The sequence below is a fragment of the Chrysoperla carnea genome, chromosome 1 (genome assembly GCF_905475395.1).
Source record: "Chrysoperla carnea chromosome 1, inChrCarn1.1, whole genome shotgun sequence".
In the NCBI taxonomy this organism is placed as follows: Eukaryota; Metazoa; Arthropoda; class Insecta; order Neuroptera; family Chrysopidae; genus Chrysoperla; species Chrysoperla carnea.
Genome location: NC_058337.1, coordinates 33,338,865 through 33,364,693, shown reverse-complemented (window position 1 = coordinate 33,364,693; position 25,829 = coordinate 33,338,865). Strand labels below are relative to the sequence as shown.

Genomic DNA, 25,829 nt, shown 5'->3' with positions numbered 1-25,829 from the left:
GTCGCAGACGGAAATTAATGTTATATAGTAAGGATTTCATTTTTTATCGAATAGTTATGTTCAGAATAATGTTTTCGATCGATTAAAATCATAATTAAATGATGGTAGCTAAAGATTAGCTACTGTAAGCTAAAAGGAAATTTTGAATTTCTCACCTACTACATTATTATAAACGATCAAAGTAAAGTTAAATTGTTAATTGAAAAACTAGACTGATAATAATTTGTAGTAATATCAAGATAATGATCACCTTGTTAAGCATATCTTTCAATGTTAATTAATTTATTATAATGAACTTTTAACATAGGTGTTAATATAAATATTTCATATAATTAATTATGAATTTTATGACGTAGATACATATTTGATATTTATTCATAAGTTTTATTTACAATTGTTTGTTTATTATCATCTTGTTCAAGAATGAAGAAAAAAAAGTTTGGTGTGGAACACGCATAAGACCTCCATATATGGATAATAGTACTAGCAATTTAGGGTTTCACCTTCGTAAATATGCAATCAAGTTAAACATTGTGGAAACGTTTTTATACTGTTTGATGAGTAAGCCTTACGTGCGTAGATAAACTTGGATTGCAAATATCTCCGATATTATCCAAGCTCCTTAAAAGATCATGGCAGTTTCGATAATGGGAGTGTGACGTGCCATGTGTCAAGATAAACATTAAAATTTTGAATTTAGAGCAAGGATTCGTGAGTAGTGATTAAAAAACCCTTCGGAGAAATTCTCAAAGTAAAACGTTCATATTTCAATTTTAACCCAAAAATGTTTTTTTTTTTTTTTTTTTTTGATAAAGTGGCACAATTTTCTTTCGGGTTCATAATCAGTATCAAAAAAATTCCCTGATTGTTGGGTTGGGTTTGGGGAGTTGGTGAAACTCTCAATTTTAAATAAAACTACAGTTAGTGATGATGAATGGTCCTACAGATCTAGGGAACAAGTAGAAAAAGTAATTTTTAAATAGATGTTGTACGACAGATTTTCAACATTTAACATTATTTTTTCCATAAAATATATATACGAGTCTTCCCTTTAACAAATTGGTGATGAGCGAGACCAGAACCATTTTTGTTTTGTTCTTGATCTTGGATATTGAGCCATCATAAATATGTCTTGATTTTGCAGAAACGAGTCTTGGTTTTGTAGAGATGAATCTTAGTCTTAGTTATGGTCAATCGAGTCTTGTTTTCGATCTTGCATCAGCCGTGTTTTGAATTTTTTTTTTCTTAATTTCTCATGTTTTACTTAAAATGCGAAAGAAATTTTTTTTTTTCATTTTCAACGCATTTCATAAACGTAAATGTTAATAGAATTCATATACGCATTTTATTAATTATTTTGTGACATTGTAAATAAATTTTTTGAAGGAAAATGTTGAGAATAGTAAAAACAAAATCATTTTATTGCATTGAAATGTGGTCTTGGTCCGAGACCGAGACTAATTTTGTTCATCACTATTACAAATAGTGTCGAATTTTCGTTTACCATGACAGCACCTCAAATCCTTCTAGTTTGTAATGCATCTTCTAGTTAACTTCTTTACCTTTAAAATGAATCCCGGTAGAATTCAAAAGGACCAAGGATTACAAAGTTACATACTTGCAAATATTGTCAATTTTGAACGTAACAAAAAGTGACGGATTTTATTTTTTCATATTAACACGACCTGCTATTTTTTTTTTCAAATTTCACCATTCCATTGCCAAAACATTATTTCTAATTCTATAGCACAAGAAATAGAACACACAACTATAGTCAAGTTCAAAAATATTAATATTTTATGAAATATTGGTGGAAAACGAAATACATTTGTTTTTTCATCTTTAATTGTTTGTAACTTTTGTAATTTTATAAGTGCTGAAAAAATATTGCCTATCTGGCACATTTTTCTAGACATCATTCCGAATCCAACCAGCTATCTCACATATTTTTACGACTAGTATTTCTATATTTCACCAGTTTGAACTTGTCGACTAGACTAAACAAAATATCATTATTAATTTCGTACTTCGTAATTTTTGTAAGTTAGTGTAGTTTTCATAAGAACTAGCATTGTACATAGAGGTATAAATTAATATTTAATTAACATGTCAATATTTATACAAATACCTTGTTGTAATTAAGAATATTTATTTATTAACTAAATAATATATTAACCGACGAAAAAGGAGGAGATTCTATGTTCGACTGTATGTATTTTGGCCAATTTCTTCGTCAATTGTGGACCCATTTTGAAAAGATATACTCTCCAAATGATCCCATAAATCGGTTTAGTAGTTTCTTAGGTATGGATTAATACGTGTAAGTGACTTTGTTTATTACGTATGAAAGTAGACCTATTCTGAATAAAAGGTAAAAAATAATAATTTAAAAAAAAATAAAATAAAATTTAACCGACTCCGAAAAAATTTACAGAAAAGTAAAAAATAATTATTAAGTATTTGAATGGCAACCTAACAGCGTTCCACCGACCCACGACCTTAAATAAAATTTAAAAAATTTAAAGTATCGATTCTAATCAATAGTTTCTTGAATTAAACTTTGAAATCGACGCTAACGAAACGATTTTTAGTTAAAGGTATAGTTTGCGTCAACTTCAAAGGAAATTATTGATTGGAGCCGATACTTTAAAATTATTTTTTACTTTTTTGTGCATTTTTTGGAGTCGGTTCTTTTTTTTTTGCATAAAATTATTTATTTTTAATTTTATTTAAAATTCAATGTTATCACACAAGTGCCAATTAATATTGAAATAAATACTACGAGACTGTCCTTGAAAGAAGTATAATCAAATGGATTACGGTTCAAATTTGTTCAATTTGTATTTTGCGGTTTTAACAGCTTTTATCAGAAGTCAGGCCCATGTGAATTTGCAATAAAAAGTACAATATTTAAAAATATTGCACTTCCGATTTGAATCGCCTGTTTTCAGCTAGAAGATACGGGTGTAAAAAACTTTATGTTTATACAATAGGCTTTTGTCCTAAATTTGAAAAATTGGTTTGTACGTTACATTAGTATCTGATATACACCAAGAAAGTATTTAAAAAAAAAATGCAATTTACCTCATGTATTTTGCATTTTAAAAAACCAATTCAGATTTCAGTGTCATGGCGTCTTGAATGACATCAAACCGTGACATACAATCATTTTTGTATGTAAAAGTTTACAAGTATTTGCAAACTTACATAACCTTTCATATGACGTGACGTAGTACCTTCAAAGAACATCTGATGTATAATTTAAAAGAATTTATTTTTTTTAATAATAATAAACCTTTCATATGACGTGACGTAGTACCTTCAAAGAACATCAGATTGATGTATAATTTAAAATAATTTTTTTTTTAATAATAATAATCCTTATATTTTATAAAAATTAATTTTATATCTTGATTAATCATTAGAAACTTATCCAACCGATTTATTCTTAGTGGACAAAAGCCTGGTGGGTAGATGGTTAGATGACTGATATCGAATTTGTTACATTACCCATAAAAATGTAAAAGTAGACTTGATACCATATCAAAAAATTACAAAGTTATAAGCATTCAATGATTGTTGCCTGTCTCTCTTGAAAAACCGAGTTTTAAATGTAATCTCAATAGCCATACCGTACAATGACGTCACTTTTACAGTATCTTCTTCTTTGTTTAATTAAACGTTCATATTTTGCCTTTATTTTAAATATCCGTAGTTTATTATATACTACAGTAAATAAAGACCCGAAAATAATTTTTACTTAAAAAAATACTTACTGTCTGAAATTTGTAGGGGATGTTTGGGGATATGTCCTGAGTCTAAAATCGAGTTTTCCTATTTGTGGTGGTGGGGAAAGATACTACCCCCTGTCAATATAGGGGTGAGTTGGTTATTATTAGTTATCTTTGTTGCTATGAGTAACTGAAGTCTAAATGAACTTTTTTCGTGCATTTAGACCTCAAATCTAATGGTAGGTTTGAAATCTATTACAGACACCATTAGTCCAGTTAACAAATTTTAAAACCTTAATTGCTCTCTTATGAAGGTGACATATTTTAACTCGATATTCTGAAATATTCAGAACATAACCATTAATTTTTCAAAAACATTAATTATTAATCATAAAATAATAATTTTATATTAATAAATAGTATTTGCATTTTTGCTTTTGCAAACCAGTAATTAATAATTTATGTTGTATTAAACTTTCTTTCTTTTAAAAGATAAATCATATAAATTTTTTAGCGATATGCAAATGCAAAACCACATGAAGCTGGTTTCAATAATAAAAAATTTATACTAAAAGAAAACCGACTTCAAAAGAAAAACTTTTCCAAAACAAATTAATATGCACTAAAAAATAAAAAATAACGATAAAATAATGTAGTTAAAATTATTGTTCTTTTTGGAATCGGTGTCAGCTAAGGAAACAAGTCTGATAGAACAATTTGTTACATTAGATTGGCTGACACCGGCTCCAAAAATAACAATAATTTTAACTACATTATATTATCGTTATTTTTTACTTTTTAGTGCTTATTAATTTGTTTTAGAAAAGTTTTTCTTTTGAAGACGGTTTTCTTTTTGTTAAAAGCTTTTCTTATTTTGTGAATTTTAGTGATTCTGAAGTACACTAACTAATATGTCACTAAAAAAAGAATAATCGAAATCGGTTGGCGTGGTATTGAGTTAATCGTCCTCTTCTCGTGCATACTTAATGCAAATTTAAGACTTTTATGGTTTTCTCATGTATGCCGTTGTCAGAACTAGACCAAAAAAAAATGGGACCACACGGGAAGCACCAGCTTTCAAATAGATAAAGAATCATCAAAATTGGTTCATCCGGTGGAACGTTCTGAGGTAACACACATAAAAAAAAATGCAGCCGAATTTATAACCTCCTCCTTTTTTTTTGAAGTCGATTAAAAATTACCTTGTTACAAGTTTTACCAAATTTAATTTATTAACCTTCTAATAGTGGAATTTATTATGGAATATTTATTTTTATACCCTGTATTTTAGAAATATAAAAAATTATATTTTTGGCCCCAAGTAAGTACAACATGAAGTGCTTGATAAACAGCATGTTAATTACATATAAGTAAATATAAAACACTTACAAAAAAAGGCAGATACTTTTGCCGTAGTTTAATTAGCGGAAATTAAAAGTGTCTGCGTTTTTGTAAATATTTTTAATTATATGTAATTAACACACTGTTTAACTTTAAACGGTAGCGCGAACCAAGCACTTATATATTAAACTTTAAAAAAGAAACTTTGGGGTGATTTTCTTAAATTTTAACCCTCTCAAAAGTGTCTGTCTAACTTTTAGTTTTAAAATTACCTAAATTTTCTTTATATGTATGTGCACTCGTATCTACACTCTCTCTTGTTCAGTGCCACTTTAATTTAATAGAACTTTACTGATGATGTGATGATGACTACTTGGAAGTCGAAATACGTATTTATATAATACAAAAATTGACCTAAGAAATTGGGGCAAAATCGAAATTTATTTCAAAATATCCTAGAGATCACATTTGCTTATTATCTTCTTCTATGAATACGCCTTTGATCTATGTAAAGTTGCTGTTGGTACTTACGGATATATTGGTAGACAAGGATATTTACTCTGATCATTTGATTTAAAAAAAGGAAAGGTCACCTGGAAAGTTTTCCGGGAGTTCTGAAAATGAGTGATTTTTTCGAATTTCCACTTTGCTTCTTCGTAACTTTGCCGCTCGCGCTGCCATATTAGAAAAATGGCGTCCAATGGATTCCAAATTTTTGGCTACTCTGTACATTATTCAGAAGTTTTTCATATGCCTACAATACTACATACTTTTCAGAATAAGCAAAATTTTTTATAAAGAATTACTTTTTTTCTTAAAATGCAAAATAAGAAAATTTAAAAGTATAGATACCTTTATCCCTGGACACACTGTATACTTTATAAATTAAATGAATGATTATGCAATTTATTTAAAAAATCTTACATGCTATAATTTTATCTTATCAATAACTCAAAATAATAATATAAACAAAACACGTGAGAATGACACTTGTCTCTTTATCAATTATTTCAATATCAGCCAAGAATGTTAATGTTAGTAAAACGAAAAAAATACGTATTGACGCTAGTCTTGGGCACTGTAATTCAAGCGCGGATCTAGGGAGGTGAAATTTTTTAATTAAGATAGTATAAAGTATAATTTTCTGAAACAGGGAAAAGTATAAGTATAATTTTCTAAAACAAGGAAAAAATATACAAGATTTTGGAGAAGGATCTCTGGTTCATTTACGCAGTTTTTGTATGATACAGAGTGTACTAATGGTGTGACGAAATGCCTAATGATTACGAGTACTGAGATTTATTCCTATTCGCCAGTACACTTTAATAAATGGCTTTGCCTCACTTGCGGTTGGATCTTGTATACATGTTTACTGATTTACACCTTTGCTCTCTTGACAATTCACTGTACTATTAATATATTATTAAAAAAACGGCTCAGTCGTCGAGCGGTCTAAGGCGTTACTCTTTGACCGTTTAGCTATTGAATGGGAGGTTGCGGGTTCGAATCCAGGCAGATGGAGTGTGAAAAATTATAATTAATGGGGGGCGGTAGAATTGATCACATTGTCGTCGCTTGAATAAGAACGAAATAACCGATTCTACCCACATCATAAATTATAATTGTGTATATACGGATGTAGTTAAATAAATAAATATTAACAAATAATGGTGTGGGTGGCCTCTGTTATAGGCATATGTTAGAAAAACGGAGGATTAACTCCATTATTATTTTATTATAAAAAAAACATAATTATGAATTATTAACTACAAACTTGGTTTATTAGCCAAGGCTTAAACAAGCAGTGGCTACAAAAGCTTTGGTTTGTCAGCTCTTATCCCAGCTTTGGTCAAAGGTAATAAATTCCGCCTTGGTTTACCAGTCTTAATCCAAGCCATGACCAAACCTCAATTTATTGGACTTGCTCAAGACTTTATCTGGCTAACCAACTGCGTTAATGTGGTAACTGATTGTTATGTTATGATGATAAATGAAGTTCACCTGATCGCTGTCTTATTACTGTTTTAATTTTTTTAATGACATTATACACTATTTAAATATACTTTACCGTAAAAACCGTCGGTGTTTAAAATTATTTTGTATTTCGTGTAAAGTTTTTCCTTTTGTTTCGGGAAAAACAAAATATGAATAAATCCCACTTATTAGACAACAAAAGGCAAAGCAATAGAATGTAACATGAACACCAAACAAATCGCAGAAATTTTGATACAATTTATTTAAAATTAAATGAAATATCGAACCATACGTGCAAGCTACAACCGAAGCAAAACCTTTTATGTTTGTAGATAGAGTTTCGCTCAAATAAACAAATGGTAGAGGACCCATTCCGATGCTAAATGTAATTTTATGTAAGATTAATCCAATTAACGGTAAATATTCCATACTCTTAAATTTATAATTTACGTATTCCATATGAAAATATGAGCCAATTAATATGAGTGGAACGATTGCACCAAAAGGCGATAATAGTGCAAGGGACCGACGCCCCCATTTATCTACCATTAAACATCCAATTAATGAAGCGAATATACCAATGAGGTTGAGAATTATGCCACCAGCATGTGCACTAATTGGCGAATTTTCGATATTTAAAATCATTTCACCGTATGCAATTGTAACATTTATACCAGAAAATTCTTGAATTGTCATCGATGCCAAAACTAATCCAATTGCAAATTGATTAGTTTTTAAACGCAATGAACTAATTAATGTGGTAGCATCAAGTTTTTCCTCTTCAATAAATAACTTTATGCCATCAAACTCTTCATCAATATTTGAATCTTGTTTTAAAATCTTCAATGTCTTTTTAGCAGATTCCCATTTTCTTTTAATTACATAAAAATATGGTGATTCTGGCATCCATATAAAAATACTTACCAAAAATATTGGTAGCACAGCACCTGTGAGTGCGTTTACTTTTAAAGAAACATAAGGTGCAATAATACTTTCTATAGCTACTCCAAAAAAATATTGTAAACCAATCAGTGTTGCTAAAATGCCACGAATATTTGGTGAAGCAATTTCACCAAGATAAGTTGGTAATACTACAAATGAAGTACCTACTGTTAAACCGCTAAATAATTGTGCAGCATATAATTCATATTTTGTTGTAGCAAAAAATATTAGAGTCCATGCTATTATTGATGGTATCGTTCCTATTAATATTGCTCGCTTACGCCCAAAATATGTTGAAAATATTGAACCAAATGTGGGGCCTATTATACCGCCCAATGGTAACATCATTGTCAGCCATGATATGTCGGTTGTTGTAAGTGGTACTTCTGAGTCCTTTGATGACAATTTTAAAATGGTAGGACCAATCCATCCCAAATGCATACCACTGATGCATGATAGTAATGAGGCTAAACAAAGTTATAAACAAATTAGTACTATCACCTATCTGACGCGTGCGAAATTTTCATATATTTAATCTTGGAGTATGTACTTTATTCTTTGAATTTCTATGTAGTGCTTATATTGCATAATGATAAAAAAATATGCATTAATTGCCTGGTTTTTATATCATGTATATATGAAATATACATAGTATATTAAGTTTAGTCCCAAGTTTGTAACACTTAAACATATTGATGCTGCGAAAAAAAATTTGATACAGGTGTTCATAGAATCATCTAATTAGTCCATTTCTGGTTGTCCGTCCGTCCGTCTGTCAACACGATAACTCAAAAACGAAAAATGATATCAAGCTGAAATTTTTACAGCGTGCTCAGGACCTAAATAGGATTTTTCGCAGAATAATTTTAAAAAAAACATTTTTGTTCTCTTGGTAATTCCATTCGTGGACAAATTTTATAACAAATTTTCTGGTTGACAAACGAACTACCACAATCTTTCGATACCACCAGATTTACGTGACTATGCGAACATCATTTCATCTTTTTGAAATTTCTACTTTTATTTTTTGTTTGACCTATTTTTTCATTGTTGATAAGGCTGTACTCTAGGTTGATGTTTCTAGCGTTTTGAATAGAACGAATACATTTTACACATAATTTTTTAAATCACAAATTAATAATTAGTATCTTGTGTGTATGTACATACCTGTTAAGGAAATGCAAAGTTGAACGCGAAGTTTGAATAATTGTTTCAACAAAGAAATTTTTTTTTCTTGATTTAATGGAAACTTATTCGGTATTATTAAGACACTGTTTGATTTTGGTTCTTCTTGTGTTATAATTTCTGTTTCGAGCGATGAGTATCGCCTTGTTTCTAAACTTATCTCCATTTTAATTTAATATTCGAAACATCTATGTAAGAAAATCGTTTTAATTTCACTCTTGAAACGCTATTTAACACACAAAAATTTGTTCTAAGTAAAATGTATACATTGTTTTCAAAATTATTCCAAAAAAATTTCTACAATTTTTCGTGTTTCAAATTATTAGTAAGGTAAATAGAATGTCTTATAAAATATGTTAAAAAATACAGTTTTTCATAGAAAGTTATTGGTTTAATTTGGAAAATTGAAATAAAGAATTTTATGGTATCTTTGTGTCTATCATATTAACAATATCACTTTTTATCTGTATATAATACTGCGTCCAAAAAATTAGGTGACATTTGAATTTAAACTGCGCGCGTTTGTTGTGCATTATGAATTCTTTCCGCCCGGCCAAACAGTCAACAAGAAATATTATTTGAACGTTATGCGTCATTTGCGTAACGCTATCCGCCTAAAAAGGCCGGAATTGTAGAAAGACAATTCATGGTTTTTACACCACGATAATGCACCATCCCATACTGCACTCATAATTCGTGATCATTTCGTCAAAAACTCAACCCATATCGTTCCGCAACTACCGTATTTACCTGATCTAGCGCCGTGCGATTTCTAGCTGTTCAGCAAGGTCAAAAGACCACTCCGGGGACACCGTTTTGATAAGATAGAGGAGATTCAAGCCGCAGCGAAGACGGAACTGAAGGCAATCCCGGAAAGTGACTACAATCAGTGTTTCGAAGATTGGAAAATCCGTTGGCATAAGTGCATTGCATCGGTAGGGGATAACTTTGAAGGGAATGAAATTGATTTGAAAGAATAAATAAAGAATTTTCAAAATATATACAATGTCGCCTTATTTTTTGGGCACAGTAGTATGTAGGTATGTGTGCATGTGTACCAAATTTTGATGCGTGATAACCCTCGAAAAACTATCGATCAATTTGAATTTTTAACTAATCATGGAATTTTTACAAATTATTTTTTGTATATGGGTTATTTTTTCTTAAAACATAATTAGTAAAAATTGATGAGGTTTTGTTTTACAACTTTTTCAAAATTGCACACTTACTTGCTCCATCTTGTATAATTAATCAATGAATGCAATACTTTTCTCAATAAAAAATTTATTGATCTGGTTCCTAAAGGATGTACCTTATACAGCTCAATTAATTGCTGCTCATTAAGCAAATCAATCAAACAAATTTTCTGCGTACTATTTATTAATAATTTTACAATGAACTTGAAAACTATTAAAATTATATAAATTTACCTGCTACCAAATCAAAAAACCAATATAAAACCAAAAAACAGCTTTTTTCGAAAAAATCGCCAAAAAAGATTGTTTTGGAGCAAATTTTTGGATTATTTTTGGAAACTTTTTTGGATTTTTGTTTTTGATATCATTACGAACCTATCCCCCATTTTCACAAGTGTGCCCTCAATAAAGTTGGTTTCCAAATTGAGGGTCCGAACTATCAAAATCGTTGTGGCAGACTTTTTTGCCACGATAAGAACTGCCACACCAAATTTTCCTAAAAATAGATAAAATTTGCAATAAAATTGTCTCGTACAAATTAATTTCCACGAAAGTGCAAAATACATGTGATTATTAAAAATATAATAATTTAAAAAAAATTACGTTATATCCTAGCACACCTAGCCCATATTGCACCTATGGTTAAATAGTATTGATTCATATGCAAAATTTCGAAATTCGTGTAAGTGCAGTTTTACTGTCACTGGCTCTCAGGCCCGTGCGTCCCTGCAATTCAAAAAACAATCCAAAACCTCACTCCTTGAGTTTATATAGCTATGGCTTAGAAGGTCCTTGGCTTTCAAACACACTTGTCTCCATCTACTTCTGTTTTCGTTTTCCGTTTCCAATTCCCAGTTCTCTCAAATCTTTGTCAACTGACTTTATCCAGCTAGTCTTGGGCCTACCTCTCTTTTTTTCTCCGGTATTTGCTCTGATCAGTACCTGTCTCGCTGTTCTATCTAAGAGGAATCGAAATCATGCCCCAACCATCTTAATCTCTGTGATCTTATCACATTTGTTATGCAGGGCTCTTTCTTTATATAGTTCGTATAATTCCTGGTTTGTTTTCCCTTCCCAGAGATCTCCTACTTGTCGGTCTCCAAATATTAATATTAATACTTTTCTCTCCCATATGTTCAGTGTCTGTTTTTCTTTTTGGTTCAACTTCAACTCGCTACCATATATTACTGTTGGGCGTATTTTGTTTTGTATTCTCTAATCTTTGTGTACGTTGTTATGATCTCTTAGTTCAAAAATTGACTCAGTGCTCCAACCCTTCTTGAGCCTTCAGCAAATATTTTTCGAATTTATGTCGATTCGTCACTGTACCTCTTGAATTTATATGAAAAAATTCGTTGGCGTCCGTTTATGTTAGTCAGAGGTACTGACTGACTCGTTCAATTACAGTCAAATCTGGCTAAGAGAGAATTGAAGAGACCGTTTTTTTCGCTTATAGAAGTACAGGAGAGGTCTGTCTCACTTAGAAAGGTCTATTGATAATATTCAGAATATGTATTTATAAACGCAGTATATCATAATTTCTTGTCATACATAGCAAATGCTGAATCATCGCTTACAGAGGTACATGCAAGAGAAACTCTCAGTTACAGAGGTTAGGGTAGGAAAAACCACTATCACTTATACATGTTTGTGTTTCTCACTTATAGAGTTTTTGGAAAGGTTAAAGTCTGAAACCTGAGAAAAATTCTCACTTGTAGAGTTTTCTCGCTTACCCAGTTCTCTCTTACTCAGGTTTGACTGTATTTTATACACTGGATTTAACAAACAGAATTTTGAGTATTCGTATTAACTTGATATATATTATTTAAATGAATAATATATAATTATTATCATATTTGTATTAATAAAGTATACATTTGTATATAATTAAATAATATCGATTTCGATTATGAACGGCGTTTTATTTACAAAAAAATTATAATTCCGTATTCAATTTATCCACTTATTATTTTGTTTATTAATTAAATGTTATTAATTTGAATTTATTGTAAATAATATTTGAAAATATTTATGAATACATACTTTAATTTTAAATAAAAGTAAATGTACTTAGACAGGATTTACAGGATTACAAATGTTATCATCGAAAATACTCGATCAGTTTCCAAATGTACCCGATTTTTGTATTAAATCAAAATTACTCTGTCCAAAGAATTTTATCAAATTCCGAAACAAAAAGTTGATTGTGTTTTTCGACTTTTCCACGAGGGGTGTCCGTTAAGAAAATTTCCAAAATACGATAACAACTTTTTGTCTCCAATTTCGATAAAGCTGACTAATATACAGTAATTTTGACCTAAAAATACAAAAATTGGGTTCATTTAATGAGTAGATATGGCCAAAATACTAACTAATATAATTTTCTAATAGTAAAATGAACTGAATTTTCGTTGCTCTTTTTGGTCTCTAATTACTCATATAAAATTCAACAGAAACACAATTTTTTCCAGTTTTCTAATTTACCGATTGAGTCGAAAACGGATACAAGTTAATTCGTAAAAGTTTTCTTTTCAATTTTGATAAAATCAATATTTCGAAACCAAAAAATATAATTATATGAAATTCTAGAAAAAGAAAAATTTTTTAATAAAAAATCGGGACACCAGGAAATTTTGAAAATGATTTTTATAGCTACTCTGAAAGTATAAAATCATATGCAAATATTTTTAATGTACTTAAAGGATATTTCATATAAAATGAAACAACTGTATTTTATGGCGAATGAGATATCTTACATTTAAAAAAAATTGAAATAGTATTTTATGGGGTTGAAAATGAAAATTTTTGGGCAAAACTTAATGCACTTGTTCTGAAAACATTGAAGTCCAGAGTTACAAATTTTTTTTGTCACCATTGTATTCAGCGTTTTTTTATCGAAAAATAGTCAACAAACTAGCTTCTTTAATTTTCTGACGGAAATCAATAATTTTGACTTTAATACGAATCGGGCAATTAGTGGCAATTGGTATGATATTTGATACCAACCAAACATTATCCGCAGCTTCGTTGGGCAACGCGATATATTTAATATTAAAGTAATTATTATGGAATATTACTTGCAATGTAGAACAATGCATGCAAATTACTGAAGTTTTTTATCAAAATGAGTGTTCAGTTTGAGCTACTTACCACATGATTTTCTTCATTAGTTCATATTGTGAATATGAGTCCATTTTTTAGCGTTTGGTTAGAAATTTTAAAACAATCGTTTTAGTAAATGTACAACATGCTAACGTTCTCGAAACGTGGGATTTGATCAAACGCCCTTAAAAGTAAGCAAAAATAATGCCAATGGTGATATCGAACCGATTCTATACATTTCGCATACTCAAGTTGTTTATTTTACTCAAGTTCATACATAAGTTGTTTAATTTAGTTTAAAGCTCTATCATTTTACATGCAAAAGCCTTTACATGTAAACAAAACAATAAATCGGTTATTGACAGAGACCAAGACGAATATAACAGATAACTTTTAAGAATTTATTATTTCAATAAAAAATTTAATTTATTTTTTATACATTTTCAATAAAAATTGTTCATGAAAACAAATATAAATTTAATCATATAGTCGCATCAATGAAAAAGAATGTTTTTACTCGGGAGTTTTCAATAACAAGGCATCTATAGAATGCTACAGCAAGTGACATAGCAGTATTTTCTTTTCAAAACAATTCGAGATTCACACTAAAATTTAAAATCCATTAAATAACGTGAATAACTGCTAGTTATTTATATTATTTAAACAAAATATGTACAAACTGTATAAAAAAATCACTCCTGCGTGATTTTTTTTCCACAAAAAATTTATTTTATCTTAATAATAATAAAAATGGATTTTAACTTTTTAGAAAATAAAATAAAACCCATTCTAATTGATAATAATGTAGCATTCTACAGGTGAAATAATTTTTGTTTATCGGTTAAGTAGTGAACTCAAAAATGACGGTTTGTATATATTTTCATACAAACTTGCATCCCCTATTACACCCTTTTAGGGAATGAATTTCAAAATATATTTTCTTAAATGACACCCAAAGTATGAAATCAATATCCTCTCGAAATTTCAAACTTCTACCATTGAAGATTTAGGCTGTGTATCGATATCTCAGTCGCGACATTGCCAATCCCCTCTCCAGATTATTTCCTCCTCTTAAATGTTTCTGATTTTAAATAATATATAAAAAGAATCATTATGAAAAAAAATCATCAAAATCGGAGCTGTTATTGAGGACTCCCTTAGAATAGCTATTTTATGTATTCTTTATCCGACTAATAATAATAATACCTAGCGACTCCATGATGGTCTCAAAAGATAAACTTTTTGTTTTATGGTTAACTCTTATAACTAAATCATTGTTTTACCTTACTTGACTGATAAGATTGTTTCTATATACGTATACACTACAGTTAGGTAAAAATCGTAAATTTATATCTCAGTGTTGTAACATAACTAGATAAAAATATCTGGATATACTATCTAGATATTTTTTTGTATCTTGTATCTATATCTGAATCTTTATCTAGATATAGTGGAACCTCGATAAATTGAACCTCAAGGGAAATGAACAAAATTTCGAGTTAATGATTTTTTGACCTAATAAGTATTTCGAGATACAGAGGATTTACTTGCTGAAATTTCGACTTAGAAAGGCACGATAATATTTTACTCACTACGACTTACAGTCTACTTTTTGAAATTCGAGTTACAGAGTATAAATAAATATGTACTATCAACACTTCGCAGGGAAATAACATTTTGTTCGAATTACAAGGTCTAACTAATTCGAGATACTGCATATTTAGTGAAGAAGAAAACGGCTTAACGAGGTTCGAGTTATCGAGTTTCCACTGTATTTTAAATGTATCTTGTATCTTTAAATGAATTTTAGATAAAGATACAATTTTTTTTTATAATAATATTTATTTATGTGTTTCATTTTCAATTTTTAAATTAATAATAAATATCTATTTGACAATTTTATCAAATATATCGATATTGATGTACGCCATATACAAATGGCTGGCCATATACTGGCCAGCATGGTGCAGTCTTTCATATCAAATAATAATTAAAATTTTTATAAAGGACAATAATTTACATAAATTCATATTATTTTATGGAATTTACAAATTGATTTTGTCAAATTAATTAGTTCAAAATCTTGGCTGTGTGAAGTAATTAAAAATTTATAAATTAAAAATAACTACGTGACTAAAAACAGTTTTAAATTTTCCAAATTTAAAAAGAATGTAGGTACATTTTAAAAGTATTAATTACAGCAATGATGCATATACAGGGTGGACCATTTTAATATATTATAATTACGATTAGCTAATTCAAAATGATGATGCCAACATGTTAGTCGAAATACGTATTCATATGATACAAAAATTGATGCAATCGAAATATCTTAGATTTCACATTTATTATCTTTGTTAATATTTATACTCCTTCAGTAGTTTCCTCCTTCAAAAAAGGATCTATTTCCCTCATTTCAAATTCTGCATGTAAACTAAAATTTCGTTAATTTTCATTGTACCCCCTGCGCTTTGAGATATAATACAAGACTCTAATACTTTTTAACTTTGGATACCAACTTTTTTTTAAGTCAAGTACTATGCGAAATACATATATACCAATTATGTATTAGAAAAATACGTATATTCACCGTAGTTGAAACTATTTTTAACAAAAATTAAAAAATAAAAGTGAACATCTTCCTAATTATTTTCAAAAATAAATATTTTCAGCATGACTGAACAATAAACTCATTAAAAAAATGACAAATACATTAAAATGACAGCCTGACCACAAAATAAATCTTTGTAATTCTTTCCGAAATTTCTTCTGGAATAAGATTCAAATAGTTCCCATTAGACGCATACTTATCGATATTTTATAACTAGACTATCGTTACTATACTAGGTTAATGTAAACAACTTAAATACTACGAAATAAATTTTTAATTTATTAATTACATTAATTACACCAGAATCTAAAATATAGCTTATTAATAAATTATTCATATGATACTATAATCTATAACTACGTACTTTTTTACAACGTAATAATAATCACGTGATTCGTTTATTTTTATCAATTTTTTCAAAACTATTAAAATTTATTTTATTTTTTATGAAATTTGAAAAATGTTCTTTAAAATTTTTCCCTATTTATTAATTTTACTTGCTAAATTATTATCCTTTGATTGCTTAGAAATAATAACTGTCTGAAAATTTTTGGGGTAAATTTATTTATGTATTTTTTCACATAATTCTTTACACGTTCGTAGTTTATCGCCAATTTAAATTTTGTTTTTTCTTTACTTATTGATTTTTTAAGATTTTTATTACAGTACAATCTCACTAAGTCGGCACTTCGATGTCCGATACATCCAATCGAATTTTATTAAAAAAATTACCAAAAAAGATCAGAGAACTGAAACTCAAATAAAAACCAAACTTTTTGAAGACTGGCGTGTTTTGCCATAGTTGATTATTATTATTATTATTATTATTATTATTATCCAACTGTCGCAAAACATACCAATCTTAAAAAGTTGGCGAAAAGTTCAGTTATTATTTGAGCTTTGTTTTTGTTTGTCCGTTTAGTGGAAAACCGACATTATATTCCAATAATCCAACACTCTCTGGTTTTGAACAGTGCCAAATTAGGGAGCAATGATCACATTTTAATTGACTTGCCCTCCAGGAAAATAAAGGATTTTAACGCCTATTATTTTGTAAGTGCAGAGTAATATATTTTCCACAATATAACGTCGTTCTAAGAGTCAATTAATCCTCTAGAAATCTATTTTTATTGTTTATTAAAAAAATAATTACTAATAATTTGTTTTCTTTTGTTTCAGTAAATAGTATTAATTAGACAAAGTTAAGAAATATTTACAACAATAGAAATTTTTTAGTTCAAAAATTTATTAAATAAATTATATACAGAAATTTTTTTATATACAAATACAAAAATGGAAGAAGAAATTATAGAAAATACAAATTTTATATTTTTCGATACTCAGCATCAAGATTTTACTTTACAAGCATTAAATACAATGAGAAAAAATAAACATTTTTGTGATGTTATTTTACATGTAAGTATTAAAATTTATAAATTAGAATTACTAGTTAGAATATTTGGGGTTGTAGGCAATGCCCGTTGTTATTCCGATAAAAAAAAACTTGAAAAAATTTATTAAATCCCTCAAATTGATTTTAAATCAAATTCGTTTAAATAGGGAATTTATAGAGAGTGTTTCCTTTTAAACGAATCAGACAGGCATTCTTGCCGAGTAAATCTAAAAGAAACCTTCTTACAAAAATTTTATCAAAGGCGGTAAAATGTATAAACGGTATTTTAAAAAGATTCAGTCATTGATTTTATGTTTATTTTTAGGTTGGAAACACCGAAATCCATGCCCATAGATGTGTATTAGCTAGTGCATCCCCATATTTATTAGAACTATTCACCACGGATCAAGATAATAACGTAAGAAAATGTGAGAATGTTATTACATACAAATTAAATGGTGGTTTTGATAAATTCGCATTACATCGTTTAGTGGAATATGCTTACACATCTAAACTTGAAATTCCACAAGCACAGGTTTGTAACAAATTCAACTATTTTCTAAGATCTACGTGGGTTGTGTGCATCTTGGGAACTTTTTCTTTATTCAGTTGTTCATTACATTTGTTCAATTTATGAAGAATATTGATGACTTTCCTACTTAAAATGAGACACCTAAAACAATATTGTCTTTCGCACTGTGGACTCAATGAATAGTTTTCATTAACAAGTGCATTAAACTTGGAAATGTTTTTTACTAGATGAAATAAATCTCAGCAACGTCAATCATATATTATCAACTAGTCAAAAATCAGGCATTCAAAATGTGATACTCTAGCTGCCGCTAAACAAGACTCTTTAGTTGGTATTTAAATTTTTCACACCTCATTGCGTGAAGATATCATAGCTTAAGTTGTGATATATATTTTTAGTCGTTTGATAAATATAAAAACAAAAAACTATTAGTAGTAATGCCATGTGGACATAGTAAAATGTTTCATTTTAAAATTATGTCGGTAGTACAAAGTTCAAATGAAAATACACACTTGTGTGAAATATATTAGTCTGGCACAACAAATTTTTATTTCCTGTCGTAAAATTTTCCCATTCATTCATTATTTCTAATTCATTTTTATTTATTTCACTTTTTTGCAAACAGGTGAAGGCCGTATATTTGGCAGCATGCCAATTAAAAATGGACAGAGTTGTAAAAGAATGTATTCAGCATTTGATCAAAAATTTGAATATAGAAAATTGTATTGAGACAAGATCATTACCAGGCATTGCAAAAAATCGTGAATTTGTTGCTCAAGTTGATCGATTTATTGCAAATGAAGTAAGTGAATTAATTATGAGAAAGAAATATATTTATTGCTAAGTAAAATCTCAACCCGTTTCGCTTTGCAGTCATAACCCAAAAACAACTGAATTTTATTTATTTTTATTCACCAATTTATTTTGTAACAAAAATAACATCCACAAGGTTTGATTAAACGATTCGAAATTGACCTCAAGACCTCTTATACTTCACGCAACAAATCGATGATAAAATGAATGAATACTAAAAGTCCACTCATTTATGAACGTAGCAGAGCGATCAGACAAAATCATTTTTTTTTTTCTAATTATCTTAAAAATCTGTTATAAATCATTCATAAATTTCCAAAGTGTCGCGAGAAGGTAAAGATGAGAAGTAACATGCTTCAAGGCAAGTTTGGTTTAAAAAAAACTTAAAATTTCGTTTAAAGATAAGCGTCTTTTGATTCAATGAAAAAAATCTGTTAAGTAATAATATTTAGTACAGTAAAATCGACTAACGACGACATAAGCTGGCCCCTTTTTTGCTAAAACTTGGTGGAATGTATTTTTTAGGCGTCAAATAGCATTCGTAAACCATCATGAGATAGTTGCAAAATGTTTCTATTTGTTAATAAACAATCAATTGTTAGTTCAATGAAACGGTCTATATAAAATAGACTTAAAAAGGCAACGTATATGTATATCAGTAATGTTAAAAATGTATAACATATACGTAATACGTATATGTTATACATTTCATTTAATTTTAATGTTATACGTTTCATTTCATTTAATACGTATATGTTATACGTTTCATAAATACGTTTCATTTAATTAAAAATTTATTGAGTAACAGATAGAAACATTAACGGAACGCAAAAAGTGAACGATTTATTCCATTTTCCTCAATGTGTTGTATCTTTGACTGTACTAATTGGTTTACATTTTTTAATTCATGGCGCTGACATCTTAAAATTAAAATACTATTGACGATTATGGTTTTTGATAAAGTATTTCCACACAAAATTATCTTATGGCTGTAGTATTATTATATATTGTCTTTAGTGATAGAGAAAGTCGTAGTGGTACTAAACACTAACTAATTATTACAAAAAAATTAATTAATAACCCAGCCCAATATCATTAGTAGTTTATGTGTGATGGGCATAAATTGCGTGATGAGCTACGTAATTCCTTTAAACTAACTTAGCAATAAATAATATTCAAATCTCAAAATCGAAAAACCATAATTTAAGATTATTTTATTTTAGTTCGACAATCTTACAAAAAACAAGGTATTATTATCATTAAACTGTGTCCAAGTTGAAATATTAAGTCAAACACGACAAGAAATGTCATTGGGTAATCCTCATTCACTATGCCATCTAGTATTAGACTGGATTAAACGACAAGTATTAAATGATCTCGTTGAAATACCACCACTATATGAAAAGATGCACATGCTTTATTTAGCTATGGATAACTCATTACAAGATTGTTCGGATTTACCATCAGAAGATGTCTCCAATACAGATATGGTCCGTGATTACAAGAAACTATCACTTAAAAATGGACCAAACTCTCAAAAACAGAAACGTAAATGTTTAGGACAACCATCAAAACCTCGTGTGCTTATTTATTCCAGAGATATAGGTGTGGAAGATGTTGAACAAGAATTTGATAAAGATTGGAATTTAATTGGATCATCCACAGTTGCTGAACATACATTCCTTGCACTCGTCACATTAAGTGGTCGTTTAACCACATTATCAGTACAATTACGTTTAAATCCACCAACAACATCTAATTCCGTACCAAATACACCTGGTGTTGTCAGTAATCATGGTGGTACTAATGGAAGCCGGACACCACCTGAATTATCTTTATCAAACGGAAATTTCTATAATGGAAGTCATACTGGTAGTTTGAATGGAAGTGATACGCCAATAAGTACCTGCAGTACTGGAGCTGATTCTGATATTGCTGCTGCATTTTCTTACGAACAAGAACCAGATTTATATTGTACAATTTCGTCAATGAGTTCTGGCAAGTGTGCCGTAGGATGTTTGGGAGTGAAAGATTCGTTAATAGTTTGCGGTAAGTTTCATCAAATCTATGAGCGATAATTATTTTCAAGTAGGTAGAATGATTAGTAACAAAAATCGGTTGTCTAATTTTATAAAATAATCATTCTCCTCCTTAACTATTACGCATCTATTCTTGCAATAATTTCAATGTTTGTTTTTTAGGTGGATATGATCGTGTGGAATGCTTAAAGACAGTTGAAATATACATTCCAATGACAAATAAATGGATAAACCTTCCAAATATGCGTGAAAATCGTGGAAGATTCCAAATTGCATTTGTAAATGGTATTGTGTACGCACTTGGTGGTTCAAATGGTCATACAGAATTAAATTCCGTTGAACAATTGAATTTAAGTAACACGCCATTAAAGTGGCAAAAATCTATGCCAATGCCGATTGCTAGATCTAATCATGGTATGAAATTTATATACTAATTTTTTTATTATGGTTTTATTTGTTTTGCGAATTATTTTACTTACTGATATGTAATGTAGATCGAATATCCTGGTAATATATTTAACGATTCTAGAAACATCCCATAAATAGTGGCTTGGATAGAAATAAGTTAAAGCAAAGCAATTTCAAAACGAAATACTCAAGTTCGGGGTACGTACTCTTTTGGACAATAGTAAAAATATTGGAAATAATCGAGTTTTAGTTACTCCTTTAGACAATAGAAAATAGACTGTCACATAAAGACAACCTTCGAAGATGGGGATTAAACGATAATAAATACCTAAGATAGGGAAGGTCCAAATGGTATATTAAAAATATGTTCACATATAATACGGAGAAGGTCTACTCTTATTGAGACATCATCTTACAATTTTCAACATAGTATGACTACAAAAATATTACAATATGTATACTTATTTTAGAAACTTTTTTATTAAAAAGTCATGGTGATTTACAATTACAACGTCATTTAAAACGAAAGTCTTCATAATTTTGTTATAAGCTAGTCCGATGTGGTTGAAATTTTGATAACAAATGTATTTAACGGGCTAATTTTAATGTCCTTCATATTGTTATATTCAATGTGTTTTTATTTAATTACAGTATCTATCTTTCCAACACGAAAATAGAAATTAATTCAATACAGCTGATTACTTAACTGAACTTACTTAAATATGATACGTTTTCCCCCACCAAACGAAAATTTAGGCAGATTTCCTAGTAATAATTTCAAAATTTATTTTTATGTAAGAACATTCGTAAAACAATATGGTGTTATAAAATTTATATATTATTTAAAAAATTTGTTTAAATATTATTAAAAAATGTGGGGTATGTTTTTAAAATATTTTCCAGGTGCGTGTACACTCAATGATAAAATCTACTGTATTGGCGGTTGGAATGGACAAGCTGGAATTAAACAATGTGATATTTTCGATACAAGTTCCAATCAGTGGGTCGCAATTGCCCCATTAAATACTGGTTTGTAACATACTTGTTCGAACTGTAGTACTACACGATACTGAAAACAAACTACATTTCAGTATTATTTTAAATTACAATTAACATTTTCAATAGGCCGACATCAAGCTGGTGTTGCCCCATTTAATAATATGGTGTATGCAATTGGAGGAACAGACAATTGGAATTGTCTGAACTCTGTTGAAGTTTATAATCCTGAACAGAATACATGGACATATTCTCATACGATAAATACTCCGCGGCGTGGGTGTGGTGCTTGTGTTTTTAAAAATAAACTTTATGTCATTGGTAAGTTCGGGCGGATTTTTTTTGGCACCTTGTTATAGTTAAAATTCATTTTATCTAACCGTAATATTTATCATAGGTGGTTCGGATGGAACATCATCGTTGAGTACAACTGAAATCTTTGACGAAGATTCCAATACATGGGTTGCGGGACCAAGTATGACCACACCACGAGCTAATGTTGCAGTAGCTGTTGTCGATAATCGCTTATATGCAGTAGGAGGCTTTTCAGGTAAAAACCAATCTATTCATCTTAAAGCGTGAACAAAAATAGTATGATTTAATTATTTTAACTAAAATCGATTTATACATAAAAATGTCTTTAATTATTTGAAAATACATTTTGTACCTTTTCTTACAAATTATCGTAAGTTAAAAAGAGATCACTAATACAATACCGTTAAATATGTTAAAATAACAACCTCATGTAGATTGATGGTAGTTGATATTACACCCCAAACTGTATATTTTTTGTAAACTATTATCAAATCCAATTAATAAGCAGTAAACCATTAATCTCACGAAACTGGTAATTAAACCTAGAAAAAATAGTATTTCTTCTTTTTTCTTTATGTGAGTGATCAGTCGGTGTTACAACTATTAGTAAGTTTCATTATCATTAACTGAAATTTACCTACGGTCCACGGAGCTACTAATCTAAGCCTACTCTACTGAACTACTCGTAAAATTACTAAAGAATTAAACACATGTTGCCCAAACGGGTTTACTGCTGTTAATAAACACTTTCACTAATCATTTTACAAAGTGTAAATGAGTCGATATAAAAGTCTACCTAATAATGGGCTTGAACCACGTGAACGTAGAGAAAGATTAGAACCAATGATGGCACAATGTCACAAAAACACAATTAACTTTAATGAAAATTTACCCTTTGCTTGAAAGTTTAGTATAATTGCCACGGATATTTTACCGTCGTATGTGTGTTAACGCGAATGAAGACGTCAAATATCCGCTACGAAAAAAATTTACGCATATATTTCAGGCCTTTTAATTAATCAAGTCCAAGCAAAATGTTACAACCAAAGATATATTTTAATTTTTTTCAAATAATACTGTTTCAAGTAATAAGTATATTGTATGTTGTAATAAGTATATTGTAGTTCGCCGTAATTAATCAAAAAATTCAAATTTTAACGATTTTATCTCATTATAGGTAACATTTAAAAAAATTATTTAGTATTTTATAAAACGCTGTATCCCAAAGCCCAGTGTTTTGCCATAGCAAAGCGGACTACTAGAGAACAAATATTGTATATATATATATTTTTTTTTTTTTAGGAAAAACATTTTTAAATTCTATTGAATATCTGGACGAATATTCAAACGAGTGGACCACTTTTATACCGAAAACAAAAGAAATAAGTGACATGCTTGAATTCAATCTCGATAGTCTAAAATATAGTCTGATGCATGGATTTGATTCCGTGGATGAGAGCAACAGTGGTGTCAATACTAAAATGGAAACGAGTACAGTAATATCAACATAAATCCAACCACTTCTCTTGTTCCTCTCCATCACTCCATAACTACTTCAAGGTAGTATTCATCCTCATTCACTCTATCTAAAATATTCAAGATGAATTCAATATATCAAAACACGTTGTCTGTTTACTAGTATTATCTTGAATAATATCATCCAATCAACTATATTAAATGTGTGTCTATCGATAACCACTATCTAATAAGCATTTTTTCCGTCAAATATACAAAATTATATTATATATTATACAACAAATCTTCTACTAATTGTACGCATGTGCAGTTTTTATGTTTTATTATTATTATACATGAGATTGTATTGTAAAAAAAGAAAGAAAATGAATTTTCAAATTCATTATATTGTAATAATAAATATTGTAAATTGAAAAGAATAAAACATCAGTTTCATAAATGATGCAAGTTAATAAAAAACAAAGTGTAAAATATTCTTTTAATTCTTGTTATTTCAATTCAATTTTAAATTTAAAAAAATGAATATTTACCCAATTTCTAATTCACATAGATCTTGGTAGAATCAGACATAGATGATTCTACCAAGACATAGATGACTTTGAAAATATCGTTGTCATATGTTGTATGCAATGAATGCTTGTGACTGTCGCGTACTCTCGTTAAGAAACTTGAAACAATTTAAAATTGAGCATATAAAGCACAAAGTATAAATATATTTATAAAACGATTTTCATTAGCATTTTGTTTAAAAAACTTCACAAGCTATCATATTTCGCCATAAGTTTGCACTCAGATCGCACATGTACGACATTACTTGCGTTCATAAATAATAAATCATTCGATGGTATTTCATTATAAACGATGATGAAATATTCTCTGTGATATGAACTAGTTACAACATCGACATATAATCAAGCCTGTCGAAAAAGAGAGAAAGTATGTGATTGTTCGAAGCCATGTAAGGGATTTACAAAACTTGAGAGTTCTTAAGAACTTGATGAAAACTGGTATTTAAAGTAATTTTCACCTAAAAAGTACATAATGGAATTTTTTAACGATTGAATAGTTTTGAGATTTCCACTAAAATATTACACGAAAGGCTATATGTATTTCTATTTTCGCTATATTTTTAGTGTAGATTTTTATATTTTTTGGTTCGTAGATAACCAAAATAATTATATTACACGATTATGGACTACATCTCAAAAACTACATGTAAAATTGTCAATTGGATTCGATTTTTGCATTTTTTGAGTAAAAATTATTCTAGAAAATGATTTTTATCCAAAACGCAGACAAAAATACTTTCCCGAATCATAGCAATTTTTCTCCTTTTTGAAAAACTCAAAAAGAACACGAAAACAAATTCGACATTTTATCAAACTGGGTATCGGGTAATTTTTGCTCAAAAAATTATAAATATCGAGTTTAATTTAACGTTTTTTTTTTTTTTTTTTTTTTGAGATATTTAAGTCCATCTATGAACTATTCAAGTATAATTATGGCTAATAAAATTATCCAAGTTATTTGCTAATTACTTGAAATAGTTTACTTTCTGAAGGGGCAAGTGTCCGATTGACTCTCTTTGAATCAGCGCTTGTGTTAATAAATTTTCATGCAAATTGTCCAACTCACAAGAATCATACCAAGTAATGAAAGCAACTTAAACGGTATTGTTGATCATACTGCAAGTGAACTTCTGTACATCCAAAAACAAGAATTATTTTTAGTTAAAATGGCTTATTTCACACCCCTACGATCACGTTAAATTTTCG

General features: G+C 29.1%; 2 protein-coding genes across 2 annotated transcripts; one reads left to right on the top strand and one right to left on the bottom strand.

The window, feature by feature from the left end:
* Window positions 1-6,191: 6,191 nt before the first annotated feature.
* On the bottom strand, window positions 6,192-9,396 carry LOC123300134 (facilitated trehalose transporter Tret1-like). The gene is made up of 3 exons (XM_044882665.1): window positions 9,156-9,396; window positions 7,339-8,455; window positions 6,192-6,216 (listed from the first exon to the last, which is right to left on the bottom strand). The coding sequence occupies exons 1-3, from the start codon at window positions 9,337-9,339 to the stop codon at window positions 6,192-6,194; spliced, it is 1,326 nt and encodes a 441-aa protein (XP_044738600.1). The 5' UTR covers window positions 9,340-9,396.
* A 7,940-nt stretch (window positions 9,397-17,336) lies between these two features.
* On the top strand, window positions 17,337-24,517 carry LOC123305348 (influenza virus NS1A-binding protein homolog A-like). The gene is made up of 9 exons (XM_044887038.1): window positions 17,337-17,498; window positions 17,801-18,010; window positions 18,633-18,809; window positions 20,044-20,869; window positions 21,022-21,273; window positions 22,171-22,296; window positions 22,393-22,584; window positions 22,661-22,813; window positions 23,881-24,517. The coding sequence occupies exons 1-9, from the start codon at window positions 17,376-17,378 to the stop codon at window positions 24,087-24,089; spliced, it is 2,268 nt and encodes a 755-aa protein (XP_044742973.1). The 5' UTR covers window positions 17,337-17,375; the 3' UTR covers window positions 24,090-24,517.
* The last annotated feature ends 1,312 nt before the right edge of the window (window positions 24,518-25,829 follow it).

Coding starts and splice junctions, on each gene's coding strand:
- LOC123300134 (XM_044882665.1), bottom strand. CDS start 9,339: ATGGAGATAAGTTTAGAAACAAGGCGATACTCATCGCTCGAAACAGAA. Junction 8,456..9,155: donor ACTTTGCATTTCCTTAACAG/GTATGTACATAC, acceptor AACTTTGTTTAG/CCTCATTACTATCATGCATC. Junction 6,217..7,338: donor GCTTCGGTTGTAGCTTGCAC/GTATGGTTCGAT, acceptor TCCCTGTTTCAG/AAAATTATACTTTATACTAT.
- LOC123305348 (XM_044887038.1), top strand. CDS start 17,376: ATGGAAGAAGAAATTATAGAAAATACAAATTTTATATTTTTCGATACT. Junction 18,011..18,632: donor TTGAAATTCCACAAGCACAG/GTTTGTAACAAA, acceptor TTTTGCAAACAG/GTGAAGGCCGTATATTTGGC. Junction 22,585..22,660: donor AAATAAACTTTATGTCATTG/GTAAGTTCGGGC, acceptor TATTTATCATAG/GTGGTTCGGATGGAACATCA.